This window comes from Eurosta solidaginis, chromosome 4 (genome assembly GCF_040869045.1).
Source record: "Eurosta solidaginis isolate ZX-2024a chromosome 4, ASM4086904v1, whole genome shotgun sequence".
NCBI lineage: Eukaryota > Metazoa > Arthropoda > Insecta > Diptera > Tephritidae > Eurosta > Eurosta solidaginis.
The window spans coordinates 110,042,537-110,067,413 of NC_090322.1; the positions used below are offsets into that span (position 1 = coordinate 110,042,537).

The 24,877-nt window shown below is 39.3% G+C and overlaps 1 protein-coding gene across 10 annotated transcripts in view; it reads left to right on the forward strand.

The window, feature by feature from the left end:
* Sik2 (Salt-inducible kinase 2) overlaps window positions 1-24,877 on the forward strand; it is a 964,644-nt gene that overhangs the window by 572,321 nt on the left and 367,446 nt on the right. For all 10 annotated transcript variants that reach the window (XR_010952760.1, XR_010952759.1, XR_010952762.1 and 7 more), the window contains 3 exons: window positions 328-451; window positions 506-1,392; window positions 1,565-1,795. Coding sequence is in view for 3 of the 10 variants with exons in the window: in XM_067782444.1 (XP_067638545.1) it covers window positions 328-451; window positions 506-1,392; window positions 1,565-1,795 (1,242 nt within the window). In the remaining 7 variants the exon portion in view is untranslated. The remainder of the gene's footprint in view (window positions 1-327; window positions 452-505; window positions 1,393-1,564; window positions 1,796-24,877) is intronic.

The following is a 24,877-nucleotide window of genomic DNA, read 5'->3' on the forward strand; positions in this document are numbered from 1 at the left end:
GTCATTGCGAGGCGGTGACATAATTTTAATTGAAAAATCTGGGGCTATTTGGGACTATGTCATCTCACCAAAAGTGAAGTAGTGGGTAGAGCACACTACTTCGTTCCAGAGGACTTCAGCTCGAAACCTGCCATCTGTCCGCACAGGTTTAAAATTAAAACCAAGTTCTGCAAAGTCGTTTTCACGGAAACCGGTATAATTTAAATTTTAAACCAAGTATGGTTGGCTTATATATGTAGTACAAAAAAAAAACTTAAGATTTAGGTTCAAAATTTTAAATGTGTGTGAATACTATAGATATCAATTTATAACAATTAAATCTTCTAGTCACTTGGTGTGGTACTTTACGTCCTCGTTTGTGGGTCGTTACCCTTTGATGGATCTACTTTGCAGAGCCTAAGGGATCGAGTACTTTCAGGACGATTCAGAATTCCTTTTTTTATGTCCTCAGGTACAATATATTATGTAAAATAAACTTGCTTATAACTAGTTATTTCATTTAAAGAGTGCGAGCACTTGATTCGTAGAATGCTTGTACTAGATCCTGCGCGAAGATACACAATTGAGCAAATTAAAAATCATCGTTGGGTTTGTGGCGAATCTCGGAATAGCGCTACTCTAATAAAGTGCAACGTAAATATGGATGGCACGTCGAGCATTGAACCAAACGAGGATATTCTAAGAATTATGTCGGAATTTGCTGGTATTCCTCCTGAAAAGACTAAAACAAGTTTAAACAAGAATAGTTATGACCATGTCGCAGCGATATATTTATTACTTCAAGATCGAGTTAATAATAAGAAAAGCATACAAGAATACTCAAAACGCTTAACAGATGGTACATTGCCAAAGGTGACATCAATAAACCCCGTTGGGAATACAGGATCTTCAAAAGTATTATATAAAACCATGCCTTCTATGGAAAAAAATCGAGCCAAGCAAGCTTATACAACAGTTAAAGAAAAGGCAATATCGCCTCTGCCAAACGTTAATGAAGAAAACTGTGCTAGATTTTTATCAAAGGGTTCTATTAAAGCCGATTCTGAAAAGTTTCATAGTTATGAGGACAGTCCGATTTTTAGTTCAAATACACTTAAAAGTTTTAACTATAAAGAGGAACCTATAGTTAAAGCAACAGCTTTACCAAAAGGACGGCGGATACCTATTAAAATGTCTAGACTAAGTAGACATCGTATTAATTCAAGTCATCATCCGATTCCAACATCGTATAATACAGACAATAAATTATCAAATGTTAAAATAAAAGACCGTCAAGAGAATGGATTTTCCAACGACCACTTAAACTTAAGTCCTTCACGTCCTCTTCATCAAAATCTTAGAGAATGCATAATAAAGCAAAGCACTGAGGATTGTCGCCTTATTTTACAACAAGTAATACTTAATAACATAAGACTAACCAGGCTTTCACATAAACATATAAAAGTCTCGTAACTGTTTAGCGTATCATGAATCATGACATTTACGAGAGTTTATCGAGTGAATTGCCCTTATATAAAATTGTTCTAATTTCTTGTAATTAATTGAATTTAAAATTGTTTTACAGGCCACTGCCATATCTGAATCTAAAACATCCGCTAACAGTGAACCAGAAATTGAAGGTGAAGTTCAACGAGAATTAAAAAACGGTATATCTGGCGCAAAACCAATTTCAAATTCTACAAGTTTTGATTCATCATCTAGCGACCAAAAGGCTAACGCAGATTTTCTTTTTAAAATGTCAGCAGAAGCAGCTAAACTTTTTCAAACGTTACAGGAGAGTCCACTGCCGTTAGAGGTAACAACACAACAAAATGAACGAAAATCGGTTGCGGAAAGTAGATACATACATATCGACTGCTGAGTGGAATATTCTCCAATCTCGACTATCGTTTCGAAAACACCCTATTTCAGCTCTTGTTTTAAAACCTCTGTTTCAGAATTCAGTTGAAGAACACCCTATTTCAGATTTTTTCTCAAAAACGCCCTATCTAAGCACAAACTCAATACATTATAAAATTATCTGGGGTGTTATTAAAAAAATTCTAAGATAGGGCGTTCTTCAACTGAATTCTGAAAAGCGCGTTATTTAGACGTTTTCTGAGACCGGGCGTTTTCGAAGCGGCAGCCGAGACAGGGTGATCTTCCCCTCAGCAGTCGATATAGGAAGGGCCCCGGTTATTAAATCCGAAAGTTGTTCAAGCATGTTATTATTGATGTAAACTCATAAATACGTATTTAAATAAGCTTTGGAGTTTTTATCTAAACTTGGTGTAGGTGTATTACAAGTAAATATCATGATAAATAGCGGGTTCTTTGTACGTAGGCTATAAACCAGAAAAATATTAAGAAAAATATTGATATATTCCAGTTTTGCTATTGTTCTAAAATAAATTATTGTTGTTATTATTGAAGCAATAAAGACACTCCCCGAAGGTTTTGGGTAGTGTTATCGATGTTGATGGTTCTTTGCTGAAGGCAGATCCGGTACGTTCCGGTAACAAGCACCATTAAAGTACTGTCCCGACCATCCCTGGATTTAGTATGACCACATGAAACCAACCCCCTATATATATGAGGAGCTTGGGGTGACCAGAGCCTCGGCTGTTAAAGAAACAGGTTTCGCGGCGGGTAGGTGAGGTTGAAAATTGGATTGGAGACGCTATAAAATGCGCTGCGAAACCCTTCAAATGGTTGCGCTACACAACCCATTATATCAATTTGGTATTTTAATCGCCTCTTACGACGAGCAAACCTTCTGCGGGTATATTCTAAGCTCCCTAGCGCGCTGGGGGATTAAATAAATTCACATGTATTTAAATAAAGCATATAGGGTAATTCCATCTCGATGCCAATTCTGCTTAACTGAAGAGCTACTGGTAAATTACATAGGCCGACAAATTTAAGACCCGGATCGAGCTAATACTTTTCTAAAGGCCTTCGGTACACTCAGAGAAACAAGTTCAAAATTAAGAACATTCGTTGACAAAAGTTTTTAAATACGTTTTTTCTTAACACGTGACCGACGGGCTTGTTTTAAGAACAGTTTATCCAATGTGTGAACCTTCTGTGCTCATTTCAACCACTACTTGGCCTTGATTTAAGATTTTTCGTTCTCACTCTTCGAGAAGGATTTGTGGTCGATTTAACAGTTTTCGGTCTCAATTCAAGAACGGTTTATGTTTGATCATTGGTGGGAGTAGGAAGGTACCATTTATTTATTTTTTTTTTATTAATAAATAATTTTTTTGTCATTAATAAAAAATATTAATAACAAAAAACTATCATTAAACCCCAAAAGGTTAGAAAAAATGCATGATTTGCATTTTTTTTTATAAATTTCTCTTTTTGATAAATTCTTCTTATTTGATGATGCAATCTGAATATATACTTAAAACATTCCATAACAAGTTTGAGAATTACCTGTGCATATGTGAATGGAACTGAACTAAAAATAAGAGTTAAGATAAAAAAATAGAATATAAAAAAATTGTTTTAAAAAACTTCAGAGTTTGACGGTCATCGAACTCGCGCCACACGATCGCAACCGCAACTCATAGCCGCTGGGCAACTACAACTGCTTCATAGCTTGTGCCAAATGTTGTATTTAACATTGTAGTGCACACGAATTATACCGTTTCTTTTTTCTTGAACTTAATTTAAGAACATTGTCCTTAATATAAGAACATTGTTCTCATTAATAGAAAATTTGTTCATATTTTAAGACCAGCCGTTCTCTTTTCTAGAAAATGCTTGTCAGTTCCAGAACAAGGTTGTTTTTTTGAGAACAGGTCGTTCATTTTTCAAGAACAAAAAAGTAAGAACATGAAAAGCTTGAATTGAGTCCGGTGGGGCGGGCTTTTAGAACAGAGTTTTTCTCTGAGTGTACGCTATATGTACGCGACCTTGTAACTGATGTCCAGAGAGTGCTTAGATTATGGAGGGAACACTTCTCTGTTCTCCTAAATGGAGGCAGCAATTCAGCGCGCAGAGATGAAGAACCCGATCTCGCAATCGATGATGATGGAATATATGTCCCCCCACCCGATTATGACGAAGTTAGAATAGCAATAACCAGATTGAAAAACAACAAGGCCGTGGGCGCTGATGGATTGCCTGCGGAGCTATTCAAGTACACGGCGACGAGGAGTTGGTAAGGCGCATGCAGCAGCTTCTTAGCAAAATATTGGCGGAAGAGTGGAATCAGCCTTCTCAATATCGCATATAAGGTCCTTTCAAGTGTATTGTGCGAAAGATTGAAGCCCACCGTGAACCGGCTGCTAGGACCTTATAAGTGCGGCTTCAGACCTGGTAAATCTACCATCGGCCAGATTTTCACAATGCGCCAAATCTTGGAAAAAACCCGTGAAAAAATAATCGACACACATCACCTCTTCGTCGACTTTAAAGCCGCCTTCGACAGCACGAAAAGGAGCTGCCTATATGCCGCTATGTCTGAATTTGGTTTCTCCGCAAAACTTATACGGCTGTGCAAAATGACGTTGAGCAACACCATCAGCTCAGTCAGAATAGGGAAGTACCTCTCGGAACTGTTCGAAACTAAACGAGGTTTCAGACAGGGTGCCCCCTATCGTGCGATTTCTATAATTTGATGCTGGAGAAAATTATACTAGCTGCAGAACTTAACCGCACTGGAACAATATACTATTGAAGCGTGCAATTACTGGCATATGCTGATGCCATTGATGTCATCGGCCTAAACACCCGCGCTGTTAGCTCTGCTTACTCCAAACTGGAAAAAGAAGCGGTAAAGATGGGTTTGATGGTGAATGAGGACAAAACGAAGTACCTGCTGTCATCAAGCAAAGAGTCAGCGCATATGCGCCTTGGCAACCACGCTACTGTTGGCAGCCATAATTTCGAAATAGTAAAAGACTTCGTTTATTTGGGAACCAGCATCAACACTAGCAACAACATCAGCACTGAAATCCAGCGAAGAATCAATCTTGCCAATAAATGCTACTTTGGACTAGGTAGGCAATTGAAAAGTAAAGTCCTCTCTCGGCGAACGAAAATCATACTCTATTAGTCACTTATCGTACCCGTCCTGCTATATGGGGCAGAAGCATGGACCATAACAACAGCAGATGAAGCCGCTTTGGGAGTGTTCGAGAGAAAAGTTCTTCGAAAGATTTATGGACCTCTACCCGTTGGCGATGGGGAGTACCGAAGAAGATTTAATGATGAGCTGTATGAGCTATACGCAGACATCAACATAGTCCAGCGAATTAAAACGCAGCGCCTGCGCTGGCTAGGCCATGTTATGCGAATGAAACATGATGCTCCGGCCAAGGAAGTGTTTCTATCGGAACCCGCATATGGAAGCAGTGGTAGAGGGTGGCCCCAACTCCGTTAGAAGGACCCAGGTGGAAAACGATTTAAACTCCCTTGGTGTGACCAATTGGCGCCGGTTGGCGGAGCGAAGGAGCGACTGGCGCGCCTTGTTGGACGGCCATAACCGTTTAGAGGGTTAAGCGCCAATTAAGTAAGTAAGTAAGTACGCTGTATTCGGATTTCGAATTTTTAAATTGATTCTGGTTCTCGATATATTTGTACCTGAAAGTGCTAAAAACACGTTTGCTTTACTTACTACCATTTTTGTTAAGACAATGCCTTGCTATGACAAAATAACTACTACTATTTTCCTTGAAAATGCAAACATTAAATCAGAAACAGTGAAAAGATTCGTAAAAATGATAATAAGTTATGGATGCAATGAGTACTGGTAACCACCATTTCACATATTTCTCTAATTGCCCATTTCAGAGCTATTGCGGTTTGAAAAATTGATTTTGATCACCTATGATTAATGCCTACTTTTTCAGTGCGAGTTTAAGCTCTAGTTAAAGTTAACTAGAGTTTAACCTTGCCACTTTGTTCGATAACTTTAAATTTTGCTGCTCATCTCAGCTTAAGCGGCCGAAGCGGCAATCAACGAAGAACTAGTCAACTTTAACTGGAGTTTAAACTCGCACTGAAAAACCTGGCATAAGAAAGCTTCTTTTGCTAATTGAGCTATTGGGCCATTTGCACTAGTTAAAACTCCAATCTAATTTTTAAGTGGTTACTAACGGCGTTTTCTTTTCTAAATATAATGTCACCCTGTTAACTGTTCTCGGTTCTGTCAGAAGTATGTAGTAGTATTTTCATCTGAATAAGAAAAATATCACTTTTACATATAATCCCAGCCATTTGGCACAGCGCCAAGTAACCCAATGCAAAAGTGAGGGTAACACCATGTAACCCCATAAGTGTGGAGGTCCACACCCAAATGAAACATTTACATCATAAGTAGTTTCGAGAAAATTGGCAAAGTTTATGTTACCATTGATACCAGAAGATAGTTGCTTTTTTTGATGTGGAGAAAGTTTTCTTTAATAAGCATAAAATGAAGGGGACACTTGTGGTATAAATTAATATGGGCATATAAGGATATAGCCATTAAAAACTATTAAAAATTTAAATGTTACGTTTTGGTGCGACGAAATGCGACATACATAGCTCAATTGAGCCAGACTTGCTACACATATGTATATTCTTACGCTCCATCGTTCAGTCGTTAGCATAGTGTACCATACTAATAGCGTTTTCTTTTCTGGAAAAAGTGTTACGCTTTTTGTATGCCACACAAGGGTTGTAAATATATTTTGTTTTATTCTAAAAACCAGATAACGCCTTTATGGGGTATTTCGTTCTTATATTGCCTGCTCGCAACGCAAAAGAGTTACATTTTTACCCTGCATAAAATGGCGGTGTGGCAGTGGAACTCTGCTAAACCAGCTGATGGTGACAATTTATTTTCGTAACTTCACAAACTTTTGGCGAAGAAAGTTGAAATGAAGGAAGTAATTGCTAATGAATTTTTATTATCATTGACAGCGCATTTGTGAAAATCAGCTAATACACGGGGTAGCCATTTATGTTCTTTGCATGCACTATAAATATTGAAAAGTTTCTGAGGTAGGAGTAACTCTATTAAGAGTCTTATTTTATTTTGTTGATTTTCCGACAGGGTGGATAAATGATGTATATTGGAACGATTTTCCGTCATCCCTTGTCAAATTTGGTTTTGAGACAAACCGGTTTCGGCGTTGTTCCATCATCGGGGTCGATTTTCGTTCTGATCTGTTGTTGTCGTTTGTCTCGTATTTATAGTTCGTAGGTACATGAACAGGTACTGTCAAAATTGATGCTTGTGTATATTTAGTTATGTGTATGTGCTGTGTGGTCATACCGAACCGATGGTGGTTTTTACTGATCGATTTGTGTGGCTGACTGGGGCATGTAAAAATCCGTAATTTTAGTCGATTGACCTTCTTTGCGAGTTTGTTGTTTTTGTGCGTTAATTGTTTTGTGTTCATTTGTTGTTGTGTGTTAGTCTGTTGTACCTGTGTGATTACTTTATTTCTTGTAAACAAGTTTTAAAGGCTCGAATATTGTGTAAAAAATTGTGTTTATCTGTTCGTTTATTATTCTACCGTCGAATGTTTTCTGTTTGTAGATTTACATGTTTTCGAGTACGTTAAGGCGTCGGCTCTTTCTTCACATACAAGCAAAGGGCCGACGTCTAAGCGATAAACGCCAAAATTGCAAACAGCCTCGCTCACCTGATGCAAATCTAAGGTCTAGAGTTGCATCTTTGGTATATAAGACTACTTTATTACTATTAACAAATGAAATAGTTGCATATATTTCCGCGGAAATATAAATAATAGAAGATTTGCGGAAAAAAATTTATTTAAATTAGAGTCAAAAAAGTCAAGAGAAACTTAACAAAATATAGAGCGCCACACGTGTAACATGTTTCCCTAATGAGAAATTTCACTTCTATGGCTGTTTACACAAATGCATTAGAGCAAATTTATATAAACGCTTTGGTTGCTTCAAAGATAACGCAAGGTGTTTCAAAGTCTTTTGTATGACATTGTCAAAGCGTAGGAATCATTGTTGTTACATTTACATGCAAAATTATTTATGTGGCTCAGGATCTTTGCGACGGGATGATGGCTATTGTTAAATTGTTATCGCCAAAGCGTCAGTTCAAAAGAACACAACGAAAGCGTCTATGTAAGTCCGACTTAATTTATGACGCTGTGAGACGATATGCGGAGTTACACAGCCCCTATGTCGCACAAAGAAAGGCACTTAAAAATGCCGTAAAAAAGAGCAAGAAGTTATGATTTAGGGAACTGCTGGATAATGTCGACCTAGATCCTTGGGGATCTGCCTACCGAACTGTGATGGCCAAAGTTAAAGGACCGATATCACAGCAACCTACGTGCCCGATACTGATGAATACTATTGTTGAAACACTTTTCCCGGCGCAAGATCGCTGGACTTATCAAAGCGAGGATCTAGAAAGTACGGAAATTCCACAAATTACAGAGCAAGAGGTGCTGGACGCTGCAAAAAGAGTTGCTGATAACACATCCCCAGGACCCGATGGAGAAACATAGCCCTTAAAGTCGCGATCACAACTAGGGCTACATTATTTACTGATCTTTTTAATGCTTGTATGCAAGAAGGAGTGTTCCCTCGCCCGTGGAAACGACAAAGACTTGTCCTATTGCTGAAACGTGGTAAACGGCCGGAGCAACCTTCCTGATATAGGCCAATGTGTATGCTGGATTCCCTAGGAAATATTTTCGAGGGTATAATTAGTGAGCGCCTACAGCTGACTCTAGAAAGACCATGTGGCTTATCGAATAATCAATATGGATTTCGCAAATCAAGATCCACCGTAGATGCAATACAAACAGTCGTCAATATAGCTAGAGAAGCTATCTCTGGATGACAAAATCAAAAGAAGTTTTGTGCACTGATTACGTTGGACATCAAGTATGCTTTTAACACTGCGAACTGGATGCAGATAATGGCAGCGCTGCAAAGCTTCGGCACACCGGCTTACTTACGCAGAATAATAGGTAGCTATCTTAAAGACAGAGTACTTCTTTTTGACACGGATCAATGAGCAAAAGAGTAAAAAATCAGTGGAGACGTCCCACAGGGATCTGTTCTCAGTCCAACGCTTTGGAATGTAATGTATGACGGGGTGCTAAAGATTGATCTACAAGAAAACACGCAAATTGTGGGATATGCTGATGATATTGCAGTGGTAGAAGTGGCCAAGAAATTGGACCTGCTGCAAGCATTATGTAATGACGCCGTAGCAAGAATAAAGGAATGGCTGACCAATACGGGATTGGAGTTGGCTAGCAAAAAGACGGAAGTGGTATTAGTAAGCTCCAAACGGTCGGCGAACGATTAGTCTTAACTGTCAGGGATCATCAAATCACTTCAAAGGACGACATCATCGTATTGGGCAAGAACTTTGAGTAACATCTTAAGAACTTGGAGGAAGTTTTCCAGAGAATAGCTGGCGCTGGTCTGAAGTTAAGTCCCAAAAAGTGTGCGCTGTTTAAAAAGGAAATAAATTATTTGGGTCACAAGGTAACGACAGAGGGCATCTGCACTGCAAACGAAAAGATAGAGGCTGTAAAGGATTGCCCAAACCACAGAACCTACATTACTTGAGAAGTTTCCTTGGGCTGTGCACATATTACCTCCGATTTGTACCAATTTTTTTCAGCGTAGCCCATAGTCTCCATGAGCTTACAAGAAAAAATAAAGCTTTTGAATGGAAAAAGGAGCAAGAGGTGGCTTTCCAAACATTGAAGGAGCGTTTGTGCACTGCCCCAATGTTGGCATATCCGATTCCAGGAGCAACATTTATATATGATGGTATATATAGTATATATATATAGCATATATATTTTTTTTTACGATTTCGGCCCCATTTTAACAGCTAGAAGCTTCAAATTTCACCAACTGCTTACGTGTATAGCATATATTGATGTCTGAAAAAATCATTGAGATCGGTGGTATACATAGTATATATCTCATACAACCGATTGTTCAGATAAGAAACTTTGCGCAATTTCTGCCCCGTTTTAACAGTTAGAAGCTTCAAATTTCACAAAATGCTTACGTATATAGCATATATTGTTGTCTGAAAAAATCATAGAGATCGGTGGTATATATATTATATACTTCATATAAACTGTCATTTTGACCCCTTTTTTACGGCTAGAAGCTTCAAAATTCATCAAATTTCATCAAATAGTTACGTTTACGTCATATATTTTTGAAATACGTGATTCGTAGTCATAGTTTTTACATGCAGACCACAAAAAACGTGAAGCTTTGCATCCTCACACAGATTATCTACCTATTTTTTATTTTATATTTATCTTAAAAATCGTTTAGATATGTTCAAATTTCACCAAATGCTTACGTGTATAGCTTATTTTGTTGTCTGAGAAAATCATAGATACCGGTGGTATATATAGTATATATCCCATACAACCGATTTTTCAGATAAGAAACTTTGCGCAATTTCTTCCCCATTTTAACAGTTATAAGCTTCAAATTTCACCGATTGTTTACGTATATAGTATGTATTGTTGTGTCAAAAAATCATAGAGATCGGTGATATATATAATATATATATGATGGTATATATAGTATATATGTATATATAGTATATATATATTTTTTTTACGATTTCGGCCCCATTTTAACAGCTAGAAGCTTCAAATTTCACCAACTGCTTACGTGTATAGCATATATTGTTGTCTGAAAAAATCATTGAGATCGGTGGTATATATAGTATATATCTCATACAACCGATTGTTCAGTTAAGAAACTTTGCGCAATTTCTGCCCCTTTTTAACAGCTAGATGCTTCAAATTTCACCATATGCTTACGCATATAGCATATATTGTTGTCTGAAAAAATCATAGAGATCGGTGGTATATATATTATATACCCCATATAAACTCTAATTTTTGCCCCCTTTTTACGGCTAGAAGCTTCAAAATTCATCAAATTTTATCAAATAGTTACGTTTACGTCATATATTGTTGAAATACGTGATTCCTAGTCATAGTTTTTACACGCAGACCACAAAAAACCTGAAACTTTGCATCCTCACACAAATTACCTACCTGATTTTTATTTTATATTTATCTTAAAAATCGTTAAGGTATGTAGATCTGTTCACTATATATTTCTTATCTTATACATCCGATTATTCGGAGATTACGAACGGGATAAGATTATTTTTCAGTCCCATTCATGAAAGGTATGAAGTCTTCGGCAGTCCCGTTCTTACTTGTTTATTTTATATTTATCTTAAAAATCGTTTAGGTATGTAGATCTGTTCACTATATATTTCTTATCTTATACATCCGATTATTCGGAGATTACGAATGGGATAAGATTATTGTTCAGCCCCATTCATGAAAGGTATGAACAGCCGAAGACAGTCCCGTCCTTACTTGTTTTTTTTTTTAATTCGAAACTGTGTTTATTTGAAGTCTATTTCTACACTTAGCTTTAATTAAATTTTGTATAGAAAATATCCTTTCTACGTTTGTGGATTAATGTGGAATCGACCATATGCCTTGTTCTATAACTATTGTAAAATATTTGCGCATTTAATTCATTCTTAACTAATCTTAATTCTTCCCAAAAGCTGCAGATGTTTAAAATCTTGAAATTCTTAATTTTTTAAGGCTCTCATTCTCTGTTAAGGCTCCAAATACAGAATTAATTTTCTCTATTTTATAAAATTCAGATTTCGGAAACAAGTCCATAACTAAAGGCACAATACTATTTGTTTCACCACTTAAAATACTTTCTGGTGAAAGCTTTGCAGCCCAAAACAAATTAATAAATTAAATTTACTTTCTTTAATAAAGTACTACAAAATTGTATATAAAACTGTTTAGCACAGTTCAAAAAGCACAAAAAGAAGCGGTAAAGATGGGTTTGATGGTGAATGAGGACAAAACGAAGTACCTGCTGTCATCAAGCAAAGAGTCAGCGCATATGCGCCTTGGCAACCACGCTACTGTTGGCAGCCATAATTTCGAAATAGTAAAAGACTTCGTTTATTTGGGAACCAGCATCAACACTAGCAACAACATCAGCACTGAAATCCAGCGAAGAATCAATCTTGCCAATAAATGCTACTTTGGACTAGGTAGGCAATTGAAAAGTAAAGTCCTCTCTCGGCGAACGAAAATCATACTCTATTAGTCACTTATCGTACCCGTCCTGCTATATGGGGCAGAAGCATGGACCATAACAACAGCAGATGAAGCCGCTTTGGGAGTGTTCGAGAGAAAAGTTCTTCGAAAGATTTATGGACCTCTACCCGTTGGCGATGGGGAGTACCGAAGAAGATTTAATGATGAGCTGTATGAGCTATACGCAGACATCAACATAGTCCAGCGAATTAAAACGCAGCGCCTGCGCTGGCTAGGCCATGTTATGCGAATGAAACATGATGCTCCGGCCAAGGAAGTGTTTCTATCGGAACCCGCATATGGAAGCAGTGGTAGAGGGCGGCCCCAACTCCGTTAGAAGGACCAGGTGGAAAACGATTTAAACTCCCTTGGTGTGACCAATTGGCGCCGGTTGGCGGAGCGAAGGAGCGACTGGCGCGCCTTGTTGGACGGCCATAACCGTTTAGAGGGTTAAGCGCCAATTAAGTAAGTAAGTAAGTACGCTGTATTCGGATTTCGAATTTTTAAATTGATTCTGGTTCTCGATATATTTGTACCTGAAAGTGCTAAAAACACGTTTGCTTTACTTACTACCATTTTTGTTAAGACAATGCCTTGCTATGACAAAATAACTACTACTATTTTCCTTGAAAATGCAAACATTAAATCAGAAACAGTGAAAAGATTCGTAAAAATGATAATAAGTTATGGATGCAATGAGTACTGGTAACCACCATTTCACATATTTCTCTAATTGCCCATTTCAGAGCTATTGCGGTTTGAAAAATAGATTTTGATCACCTATGATTAATGCCTACTTTTTCAGTGCGAGTTTAAGCTCTAGTTAAAGTTAACTAGAGTTTAACCTTGCCACTTTGTTCGATAACTTTAAATTTTGCTGCTCATCTCAGCTTAAGCGGCCGAAGCGGCAATCAACGAAGAACTAGTCAACTTTAACTGGAGTTTAAACTCGCACTGAAAAACCTGGCATAAGAAAGCTTCTTTTGCTAATTGAGCTATTGGGCCATTTGCACTAGTTAAAACTCCAATCTAATTTTTAAGTGGTTACTAACGGCGTTTTCTTTTCTAAATATAATGTCACCCGGTTAACTGTTCATGGTTCTGTCAGAAGTATGTAGTAGGATTTTCATCTGAATAAGAAAAATATCACTTTTACATATAATCCCAGCCATTTGGCACAGCGCCAAGTAACCCAATGCAAAAGTGAGGGTAACACCATGTAACCCCATAAGTGTGGAGGTCCACACCCAAATGAAACATTTACATCATAAGTAGTTTCGAGAAAATTGGCAAAGTTTATGTTACCATTGATACCAGAAGATAGTTGCTTTTTTTGATGTGGAGAAAGTTTTCTTTAATAAGCATAAAATGAAGGGGACACTTGTGGTATAAATTAATATGGGCATATAAGGATATAGCCATTAAAAACTATTAAAAATTTAAATGTTACGTTTTGGTGCGACGAAATGCGCCATACATAGCTCAATTGAGCCAGACTTGCTACACATATGTATATTCTTACGCTCCATCGTTCAGTCGTTAGCATAGTGTACCATACTAATAGCGTTTTCTTTTCTGGAAAAAGTGTTACGCTTTTTGTATGCCACACAAGGGTTGTAAATATATTTTGTTTTATTCTAAAAACCAGATAACGCCTTTATGGAGTATTTCGTTCTTATATTGCCTGCTCGCAACGCAAAAGCGTTACACTTTTACCCTGCATAAAATGGCGGTGTGGCAGTGGAACTCTGCTAAACCAGCTGATGGTGAAAATTTATTTTCGTAACTTCACAAACTTTTGGCGAAGAAAGTTGAAATGAAGGAAGTAATTGCTAATGAATTTTTATTATCATTGACAGCGCATTTGTGAAAATCAGCTAATACACGGGGTAGCCATTTATGTTCTTTGCATGCACTATAAATATTGAAAAGTTTCTGGGGTAGGAGTAACTCTATTAAGAGTCTTATTTTATTTTGTTGATTTTCCGACAGGGTGGATAAATGATGTATATTGGAACGATTTTCCGTCATCCCTTGTCAAATTTGGTTTTGAGACAAACCGGTTTCGGCGTTGTTCCATCATCGGTGTCGATTTTCGTTCTGATCTGTTGTTGTCGTTTGTCTCGTATTTATAGTTCGTAGGTACATGAACAGGTACTGTCAAAATTGATGCTTGTGTATATTTAGTTATGTGTATGTGCTGTGTGGTCATACCGAACCGATGGTGGTTTTTACTGATCGATTTGTGTGGCTGACTGGGGCATGTAAAAATCCGTAATTTTAGTCGATTGACCTTCTTTGCGAGTTTGTTGTTTTTGTGCGTTAATTGTTTTGTGTTCATTTGTTGTTGTGTGTTAGTCTGTTGTACCTGTGTGATTACTTTATTTCTTGTAAACAAGTTTTAAAGGCTCGAATATTGTGTAAAAAATTGTGTTTATCTGTTCGTTTATTATTCTACCGTCGAATGTTTTCTGTTTGTAGATTTACATGTTTTCGAGTACGTTGAGGCGTCGGCTCTTTCTTCACATACAAGCAAAGGGCCGACGTCTAAGCGATAAACGCCAAAATTGCAAACAGCCTCGCTCACCTGATGCAAATCTAAGGTCTAGAGTTGCATCTTTGGTATGTAAGACTACTTTATTACTATTAACAAATGAAATAGTTGCATATATTTCCGCGGAAATATAAATAATAGAAGATTTGCGGAAAAAAATTTATTTAAATTAGAGTCAAAAAAGTCAAGAGAAACTTAACAAAATATAGAGCGCCACACGTGTAACATGTTTCCCTAATGAGAAATTTCACTTCTATGGCTGTTTACACAAATGCATTAGAGCAAATTTATATAAACGCTTTGGTTGCTTCAAAGATAACGCAAGGTGTTTCAAAGTCTTTTGTATGACATTGTCAAAGCGTAGGAATCATTGTTGTTACATTTACATGCAAAATTATTTATGTGGCTCAGGATCTTTGCGACGGGATGATGGCTATTGTTAAATTGTTATCGCCAAAGCGTCAGTTCAAAAGAACACAACGAAAGCGTCTATGTAACTCCGACTTAATTTATGACGCTGTGAGACGATATGCGGAGTTACACAGCCCCTATGTCGCACAAAGAAAGGCACTTAAAAATGCCGTAAAAAAGAGCAAGAAGTTATGATTTAGGGAACTGCTGGATAATGTCGACCTAGATCCTTGGGGATCTGCCTACCGAACTGTGATGGCCAAAGTTAAAGGACCGATATCACAGCAACCTACGTGCCCGATACTGATGAATACTATTGTTGAAACACTTTTCCCGGCGCAAGATCGCTGGACTTATCAAAGCGAGGATCTAGAAAGTACGGAAATTCCACAAATTACAGAGCAAGAGGTGCTGGACGCTGCAAAAAGAGTTGCTGATAACACATCCCCAGGACCCGATGGAGAAACATAGCCCTTAAAGTCGCGATCACAACTAGGGCTACATTATTTACTGATCTTTTTAATGCTTGTATGCAAGAAGGAGTGTTCCCTCGCCCGTGGAAACGACAAAGACTTGTCCTATTGCTGAAACGTGGTAAACGGCCGGAGCAACCTTCCTGATATAGGCCAATGTGTATGCTGGATTCCCTAGGAAAGATTTTCGAGGGTATAATTAGTGAGCGCCTACAGCTGACTCTAGAAAGACCATGTGGCTTATCGAATAATCAATATGGATTTCGCAAATCAAGATCCACCGTAGATGCAATACAAACAGTCGTCAATATAGCTAGAGAAGCTATCTCTGGATGACAAAATCAAAAGAAGTTTTGTGCACTGATTACGTTGGACATCAAGTATGCTTTTAACACTGCGAACTGGATGCAGATAATGGCAGCGCTGCAAAGCTTCGGCACACCGGCTTACTTACGCAGAATAATAGGTAGCTATCTTAAAGACAGAGTACTTCTTTTTGACACGGATCAATGAGCAAAAGAGTAAAAAATCAGTGGAGACGTCCCACAGGGATCTGTTCTCAGTCCAACGCTTTGGAATGTAATGTATGACGGGGTGCTAAAGATTGATCTACAAGAAAACACGCAAATTGTGGGATATGCTGATGATATTGCAGTGGTAGAAGTGGCCAAGAAATTGGACCTGCTGCAAGCATTATGTAATGACGCCGTAGCAAGAATAAAGGAATGGCTGACCAATACGGGATTGGAGTTGGCTAGCAAAAAGACGGAAGTGGTATTAGTAAGCTCCAAACGGTCGGCGAACGATTAGTCTTAACTGTCAGGGATCATCAAATCACTTCAAAGGACGACATCATCGTATTGGGCAAGAACTTTGAGTAACATCTTAAGAACTTGGAGGAAGTTTTCCAGAGAATAGCTGGCGCTGGTCTGAAGTTAAGTCCCAAAAAGTGTGCGCTGTTTAAAAAGGAAATAAATTATTTGGGTCACAAGGTAACGACAGAGGGCATCTGCACTGCAAACGAAAAGATAGAGGCTGTAAAGGATTGCCCAAACCACAGAACCTACATTAATTGAGAAGTTTCCTTGGGCTGTGCACATATTACCTCCGATTTGTACCAATTTTTTTCAGCGTAGCCCATAGTCTCCATGAGCTTACAAGAAAAAATAAAGCTTTTGAATGGAAAAAGGAGCAAGAGGTGGCTTTCCAAACATTGAAGGAGCGTTTGTGCACTGCCCCAATGTTGGCATATCCGATTCCAGGAGCAACATTTATTCTAGATACAGATGGGAGTAGATATGCTATAGGAGGCGTTTTGTCACAACTGGTTTGCTGGACAGGAGAAGGTAGTTGCATATTACAGCCGTTGGATTGGAAACCCAGAGAGGAACTACTGCGTTACGTGGAGAGAGCTGTTGGCATTGGTAGAGTGCATTAAACATTTTCACAAATACCTGTACGGCCAGCGATTCCGTGTCAGGACAGATCACGCAGCGTTAAAATGGCTTCTGCAGTTCCGTAATCCGGTGGATCGAGCGACTACAAAGCTATGACTTTTCCATTGAGTATCGGAAAGGTAGTACCCATGGAAATGCCGATGCAATGTCACGAAGACCATGTAGTTTGCAATGCAAGCACTGTTCAAGGGCCGAGGCTAAAGAAGACATTATAGATGTCCGGCTAATGACTATAACGTGTACGGATGAATGGAACAAGGAACAACTAAGAAAGTGTCAGCTAGAAGATACAGATCTGTCACATGTTATGCAAGGGCTCGAACGAAACGAAAGACCAAACAGAGAAGAGATGTTAGCAGAGAGTCCCATTGCGAAGTCATATTGGGCACAGTGGAACAGTTTAGAATTGATATCCGGTTGCCTTCATCGAGTATGGCAGAGTGAGGATGGTCAATGCAAGAAGAAACTGATAGTTGTTCCAAGAAAGAGGATTCCTGACGTGCTCAGCGAGCTGCATAATGGTCCAAGTGGAGGTCATCTTGGAATCACAAAGACGCTCGAGGAAATTAAGCAGAGATTCTATTGGGTTGGTTGCCGTCAGTCGGTCACCGAGTGGATTGCCAACTGAGAGGTATGCAACAGAGCGAAAGGGCCCAAAACACGAAGTCATGGCCAGATGAAGCAGTATATTTCAGTTGCACCATTTGAAAGGATCGTCATGGATGTCGCAGGTCCATTTCCTACTAGCAACCGCGGAAACAAATACATACTGGTGGTTATGGATTATTTCAGTAAATGGCCAGAGGTATACCCAATCCCAAACCAAGAAGCAGAAACAGTAGCAGAAGTGGTTACAAACGAATGGGTTGCAAGGTATGGTGTACCAATGGAGTTACATTCTGACCAAGGCAGGAATTTTGAATCAGCTGTGTTCCCAGAAATGTGCAAGAAGTTGGGCATTCCGAAAACACGGACAATTGCATTGCATCCTCAGTCCGATGGTATGGTGGAACGTTTCATTAGATCATCGGAGGAGCATTTAAGGAAAGTAGCAGACAAGTACCATAAGGACTGGGATACACACATATCATTATTCTTGATGGTCTACCGATCGCCAGTACATGAGACAACGGGCCAAACTCCCGCAAAGGTAATTTTTGGCAATGACCTTCGACAGCCAGCTGATTTGAAGTATGGGATAGATGCCGATGCGGAGAGGAATGTCAAGAAATCCACTGGTGTCTTGGAAGAAGAGCTGAGAGGAAGAAGAGCTGAGAGAGATACACGATCTGGTAAGGCAACGAGCACAGATTATGAGTAACAAGATGAAAGCGAGGTACGATAAAGCAATTAATTCGGAAGGTTTCAGGAAAGATTTGGTGCTGCTATACAACCCACAACGGAAAAAAGGTTTGTCCCCGAAATTGCAGTGTTGCTGGGAAGGCCCATACAAAGTTGTAAAACGGATCAACGATGTAGTGTACCGCATACAAACCATTGGCAAACCACGAACGAAAATGAAAGTGGTTCATTTGGAGAGGATAGCAGCGTTGAGATCGAGAGATTTGTCTGATCGGGACGATCAGACTTACGTGGAGGGCAGTGTTATGAATATTAGCAACACCATGGGGTACTGCCATCTCTAGGCCGATGCTAAGCAGTGACGTGAATTCACATCAATAATTCAATCATTATGTCTACACATACGCGTGCACGCGGCGGAGAAGCAACGCACAAGCACATGCAGATATCTTATCTGAAATGTTCCTAAAGGTATGCAATTGTGATTGTGGAAGTGTCGCTCACACATACAAGCGCATGGGGTATGAGAGAAGCTATAAAAATTATACATCTGTAGTTGTAGCTGAGAAATTTATAACTAACTCGAAAGTTCTGGAATTAGAAAAGCCTAGAAATATGCAACGAGGAGGTCGGACAGTATAAAAGGGCGATAACAGTGAAGGCGAGTAATCAGTTTCATTTGAGCTATCAATCAGTTTGGTTATTAAGCAAGCTATTCGTTGCAAAGTATAAGTGTTATTGTGAAGTACTTTAATAAAGGCCATTTTTCCGTTATTCAATATTGGAGTTATTTATTCAATAGTTTAGCGATATGAACGTTGGCAGAAGATTGCAAATAAGGACAATTGCAGTAAATTCGTTACCATATATTAGCAGCGTACCGACTTGCTGCTTTAAGAATAGCAAGTGCTTATCGGATGGTGTCCAACGACGCGATCCTGGTTCTAACCCGGAAAGCCCAATGGACTTACTGGCAAGCGAAACGGCCGATCTGTATAACACTAATATCGAGCGACCATCTGAAGAAGCCAAGAAAAGAGCAAGGACACAAACAATAGCTAACTGGCAAGAATGGTGGGAGGCCTCGAGTAAAGGGCGTTGGACCTTCACCCTAGTTGGGAACGTAGCTCAATGGAATGAGCGGAAGCACGGCGAACTGAACTACCAACTTACGCATAATGAGTGGACATGGCGGTTTCAAAGAGTATTTATGGAAGCGTAGGATAGAGGAAGATCCTCATTGCCCAATGTGTACCACGGAGTTAGAAAATGCAGAACACGTCATGTTCCACTGCCCCCGTTTCCACGAGGAAAGACTCGCCTTGCATGGAGTCTTTGGGGAGGACCTACCACGAGAAATTTAGTATCACAAATGTGCAGCAGGAAAGAGTGCTGGACTGCAGTGATTAAAATGGCATTTATAGTAATGACACGCCTGATGGATGCTGAGAGGGAGCTCAGAGAAATGCGCATGCGAAGCAGTGGCGATTAAAGCGACACTCCAAGCAAATAGCGGGAACTTGGACGCAGAGATAACAGCCGGCTCTTAAAAATGAGAAATATGGAACGCCACCCTGAAGTAACGCGAAAGTGGTACCAGGGTGGGCGACAGTTCCAAAACGGGGCTGTTTTTTAGTCTACAGGCACACGGTTGCAGCAACACTTAACTTGACTTAGAAGTCTGTTGAATTTTGATTCTCTATGTAAGTTCGAAGTGACGTTTACATTTTGAGATGTCATTTGTTTGTTTCCATTTAATTTTGTCATACAAATTGATTATGATGCCAGATTGTATGCGCTAAGTGTAGTATAATCATGGCTAAGTTGCCAAGTTTACGCCAAGTCAAGTCAAGTCTATGCTAAGTATCAGTAATGGGCCATTTAGTCTTGGTAACTTAATAACCGCATGTAGGCGGTTGTTCAGCAAACCATGCATGTACAAAATAAAATTTTAGAAACAAATAACAAACAACTTTTAAGGTAAAAGGAACTTTATCGACTACTCCATCTGCTACACAACTGTAAAAGCTGCCTGATAATGTAATGCACCAATGGTCGGTAAACAGTGATACAATTGCACCCAAGTGATCCGATTGCGCTGCCATTGCACTCTCACAGCTGCATTTTCATTTTGCCGACGTCTGTAATTGACATATTCTGTGGTCTCCAAAATTGAAGACTAAAATCATGGTAGTGGTAGTGATTTAGTTGTTGATAAAAAAGCAATGAGGTAGGACGTATGCTCTCGCGTTAACACACAAAAAATAATTCGTAAATTTGCCATACAAATACTATGTACTTTATTGCTTGAGTCTAGGGAAAAATTTAAACAAATACCAAGTAGTATATTATACCTTAGTATTATTATGTAAGCATTATTTTATGTGGTCCATGAGCCTTATAATAAATATATAAAAAACCTCCTTATGTAACTCCTTATTAAACCTTATTTTATATGGACTATAAGCCTTATGCATAACGTTATCTCTGAGATAAACTTTAGGCCTGTTGACATAAGTACGGAAAAATAAGGAGTCTTATAAGGAATACGCCATACAATTGATATTTCTTATAAATTAAGGCCTGATGCCATAAGCATTTTGCCCATATGAATTAAGCCTTATATAAGGTTAAAATTTTTCTGGGTAAACATGTGTACATATAGTATTCTTGCAGATTTATTTGAAATCGGATTCATATACCAGGCATGTGGGTTTCTATATATATATGTATAAAATTGAAGAAACTACGCAAGAAAAGTGCCACCTATTTTTTATTGTTAGGATGGGTATTATGTTTTTTATTTCTTTTGGTTTAAGCTGAGAGCAGCTGACCTTTCTTTCCTTGAGGTTGCTCCGAGGGAATATTACGGCAACCACGCGGCGCGGGATACACATTTAGAGAGGAAAACAAGTTTCACTCTTAGATATTGAGAAAGCTTATATTTGATGGTATATTAAGACTGAGCGAAGTAAGGCCTTAATTAATAACGATTTAGATTTGTTTGCTAAGGGCTGGCGAGTGTGACATTCGGAAATCTTAGTACACGGTTTGACACCCCATCAAACCGACTTTCCGGTACGTTCGAGGTCCGCTTTCATTAAGTTGGTGGTGCAGGTTCGGTTGAGATCCTCCCCGATTAACGCTGATCCGGCTCTGAGCGTAGTCTTTATGACTGTGTCAACCTTCACGTGGCCTCCCTACCTTCGCATAGATAACCACGGGAGAATTCAAGGTGACTGTACATTCGGACTAAGATAGCGGCCGCAAATGGGGACCCAATCAGACCGGTTTATGATCTGTTTGAGTTTTTAAGGGGCCTTCATTATCAAGGCATTGTACAGTGAATCCGCGCTGGGGGTAAATGACTAAAAGAAAATAATTGCCAGTGATACGGCTAAGAATGGAAGTTGCTCAACCCCAGGAAAGAGACCGAGGAAGAATTCGACAAGGGAAAATCAAGTAGTCAACCCCACTATCTCCTTCAAGGACGTTACGCCAAGGCACGAGCGGAGTCACAAGCGATTAAATTAGCAACCGCCACTGAATTAGAAAAAGGTCAAAAGGAAAGAAGACGCGAATGCTCAAAAATCAGAAGAGTGCTGGTAGTCAAACCAAAAAATGCGAATAAGACAAGAATAATTAAGGCCAGGCCGGATGCAATCATTATTTCGAAGGCTGTCAAAATTATTAGAAGAACGGCAAAAGGAGATTTGTTCCTTGAACTAAAAAGATCTCAAAAGGGGAAAACCAGCACGTACCAAGCGTAAATTGAAGCAGTCCTAAAGAAGTCAGTACAGGTCACAACAAAGTCTCAAACGGCCACACTACACCTCAGATCACTCGATGAGATTAATACGCCCGAAGAGATTTGTGGTGCGATCCATCAGCAATGCAGGATTGAATGGCCTAATCCAACTGCCATAAAAAGTATGCTTACATGGTACAGCTGTACAAAATCGACAGTTTTAAGCTTTACAGCAGATGATGCCAAAGTTATTATAAAGGTGAAATGTATACTAGTAGGATGGGTATCTTTTAGAATTAGAGAGGTGCAACAGCAGAGATACTGTTATAAGTTCTGAGATAGCTCAGAAGGGCAAGTAGACTATAGATTGGTCAAAACTTTGCAGAAAATGTGGCCAATAACTGCTCAAGCGTACTGAAAATGTTCGGGACAACATTTGGCAGGCAGTTTTAGCTGCCCACAAGGGGAAGGAAGCAACCAGGTTTTCGTATGGGAATATTGCAACTCAATCAGACCACTGTGAAGCGGATCAAAACCTCTTATCCCAAACAATGTTTGAACAAGGATTTAATATAGCGGTACTCTCTGAACCGTGCATAAGTAAACAGGGCAAGGCTGGCTCGTGAACTATGCTGAGAAAGCCTCAATTTGGATACTAGGAAAGCATCTTCCGCAGGTATAGATGGCACCGACATTGGCTGGATGCACGTGAGAAAAAATCAAAGCTATATACATTTTTAGTTGATATGCACCTCCTAGCTTGACTAGCACAGATTTTAAGAACATGATTCTTAGGATGACCCTTGAAGCACCCGGTTATAATTTGAGACTTCGATGCATGGTCAACTGTACGGTATAGTAGTGGTATAGTAGTCGAACTAACGATAGAGAATTAGAGTTCTTCTCGAAAGCCTTACACCCCTGACTTCTAAGTGAGCCAGAGCAATAAACATTCGCTCCGTTATCTCACGTTTGCTAGTAGTGAAATAGCTAGATGAGCAAAGAGGTCCATCAGTAACGCCTACACACAAAACGACCACAAAGCTATTAGTCCAGAGCTAGTGGAAACTTTATCCAGGACAGCTACTAATCAACAACAACGAAGAAAATGTAAACAACACCTTTTTTAACCAGAAATATTAAAATTCCGGAATAACAGAGCAGGAGGTACTGGACGCAACACAAAGAGCTGGGGATCATAAGACCCCAGGACTCGATGGAGTCCCAAATATAGGCCTTAAATAAGCGATAAGGTCTAAAACGTCAGTATTTATGGATTTATTCAACGCCTGGCGTCTTACCCCGACCATGGAAACATCAAACATTGATCCTTTTGCTGAAACCTGGTAAAATGCCCAACCAGCCATTCTCATATAGGCCACTTCGTATGTTGGATTCGATAGAAAAGATTCTCGAACATGTTATTAGTGAAAGTCTGCAGAAGACCCTGGAGAATCCAGTTGGCTTTCCAAAATCAAGGTCCACGATAGATACAATAGAAACAGTTATCAACATAGCCTGCGAAACGAAAGCTCTGTGCACTGCATTTTAGAAATGCTTTTAACACCGCGAACTGGATGCATATAATGACAGCGCATCGAAATTTTGGCATACCTGCTCAGAAGTATTAGTAACTACTTTAGCAAAAGTACTCCTCTTTGATACGGATGGGGGACTAACATCACCGACAGTGCCCCTCAGAGATTTATGAGGACAATCTATAGAATGCGAAGCGAGCTTTTCATGGCGGTGGGAGGGAAAGTATCTAGAGTTAATGGAGCCATAACGCGAATAATGCCAACTATCAGCGGCCCAGGCGAAAGGACCTACCAAAAAGAAATACTAGCAACCTACCATATTACTGCTTTATGAAAAGCATGTGCTTATCGGACGGTGTCCGACGACGCGATCCTGGTTTCATGTCGAAAAGTCCGAGTATATTTACTGTCAAGTGAAATGACCGATCTGTATGGTATTGCAATCACCTGACCATTTGAATATGCCAAGAAAATCGCAAGGCACGAACAATATTTAGGTGGAAAGAATCGAGGAAGGGCGTTGAACCCTCATGTTACTTCGGAATATAGCAGAATGGTACGAGCGGAAGCAAGGCGAACTGCGATATTGTGTGGCAACGGCGGTTTCAGGAAATATCTACATAATCGTAGGAAAGAGGAGAATCCTTTTTGTCCAAACTGCCCGACCGCATTTGAAAACGCAGAACACGTAATGTTTCATTTCGCTCGTTTTCGCGACACAGAGTTTTTGAGTGGAACCTTTTATTGAAATTTTATTTCCCTAACGTGCAGACAAATAGATTGTTAGACTGCTGTGGCCAAAATGGCCTAGTTATAATGCGATTGATGCATGCTGAAAGAAAGCGCAGAGAAATGCGCATGCGAGCAGTTGCGACTAAATCGTGACGTTATGCCTAACGGCGCGCCGTTGCACGGGGGCGGCCACATGGATAGGATTAGCCCGGTTTCATTCGGTCACTTGAGGGCAGTGCGCTGGCCCAACGTCCAAGAAAAAAAAATGGAGATATTCAGGCAAACTTTTCCTTGGGTTATAAGTTGATGGATTTTTAATCGATCATGCAGTAGGCAGCAGTATTATAAAGCTTACGGACCAACAAAAATAAGGTTTACTTACATAAGGCCTTATTAAAAGAAACTATTTGCTGTATTAGGACCTTTTATATAGGGCTTATATTTAGCTACCCAAAATCAGGCTCACATAGACCGTTATAATACCGAGGTTGTATAAGAATTAATACTATAACCTTATTATAAGTTTTATTGCACATATAAAATTGCTTGGCC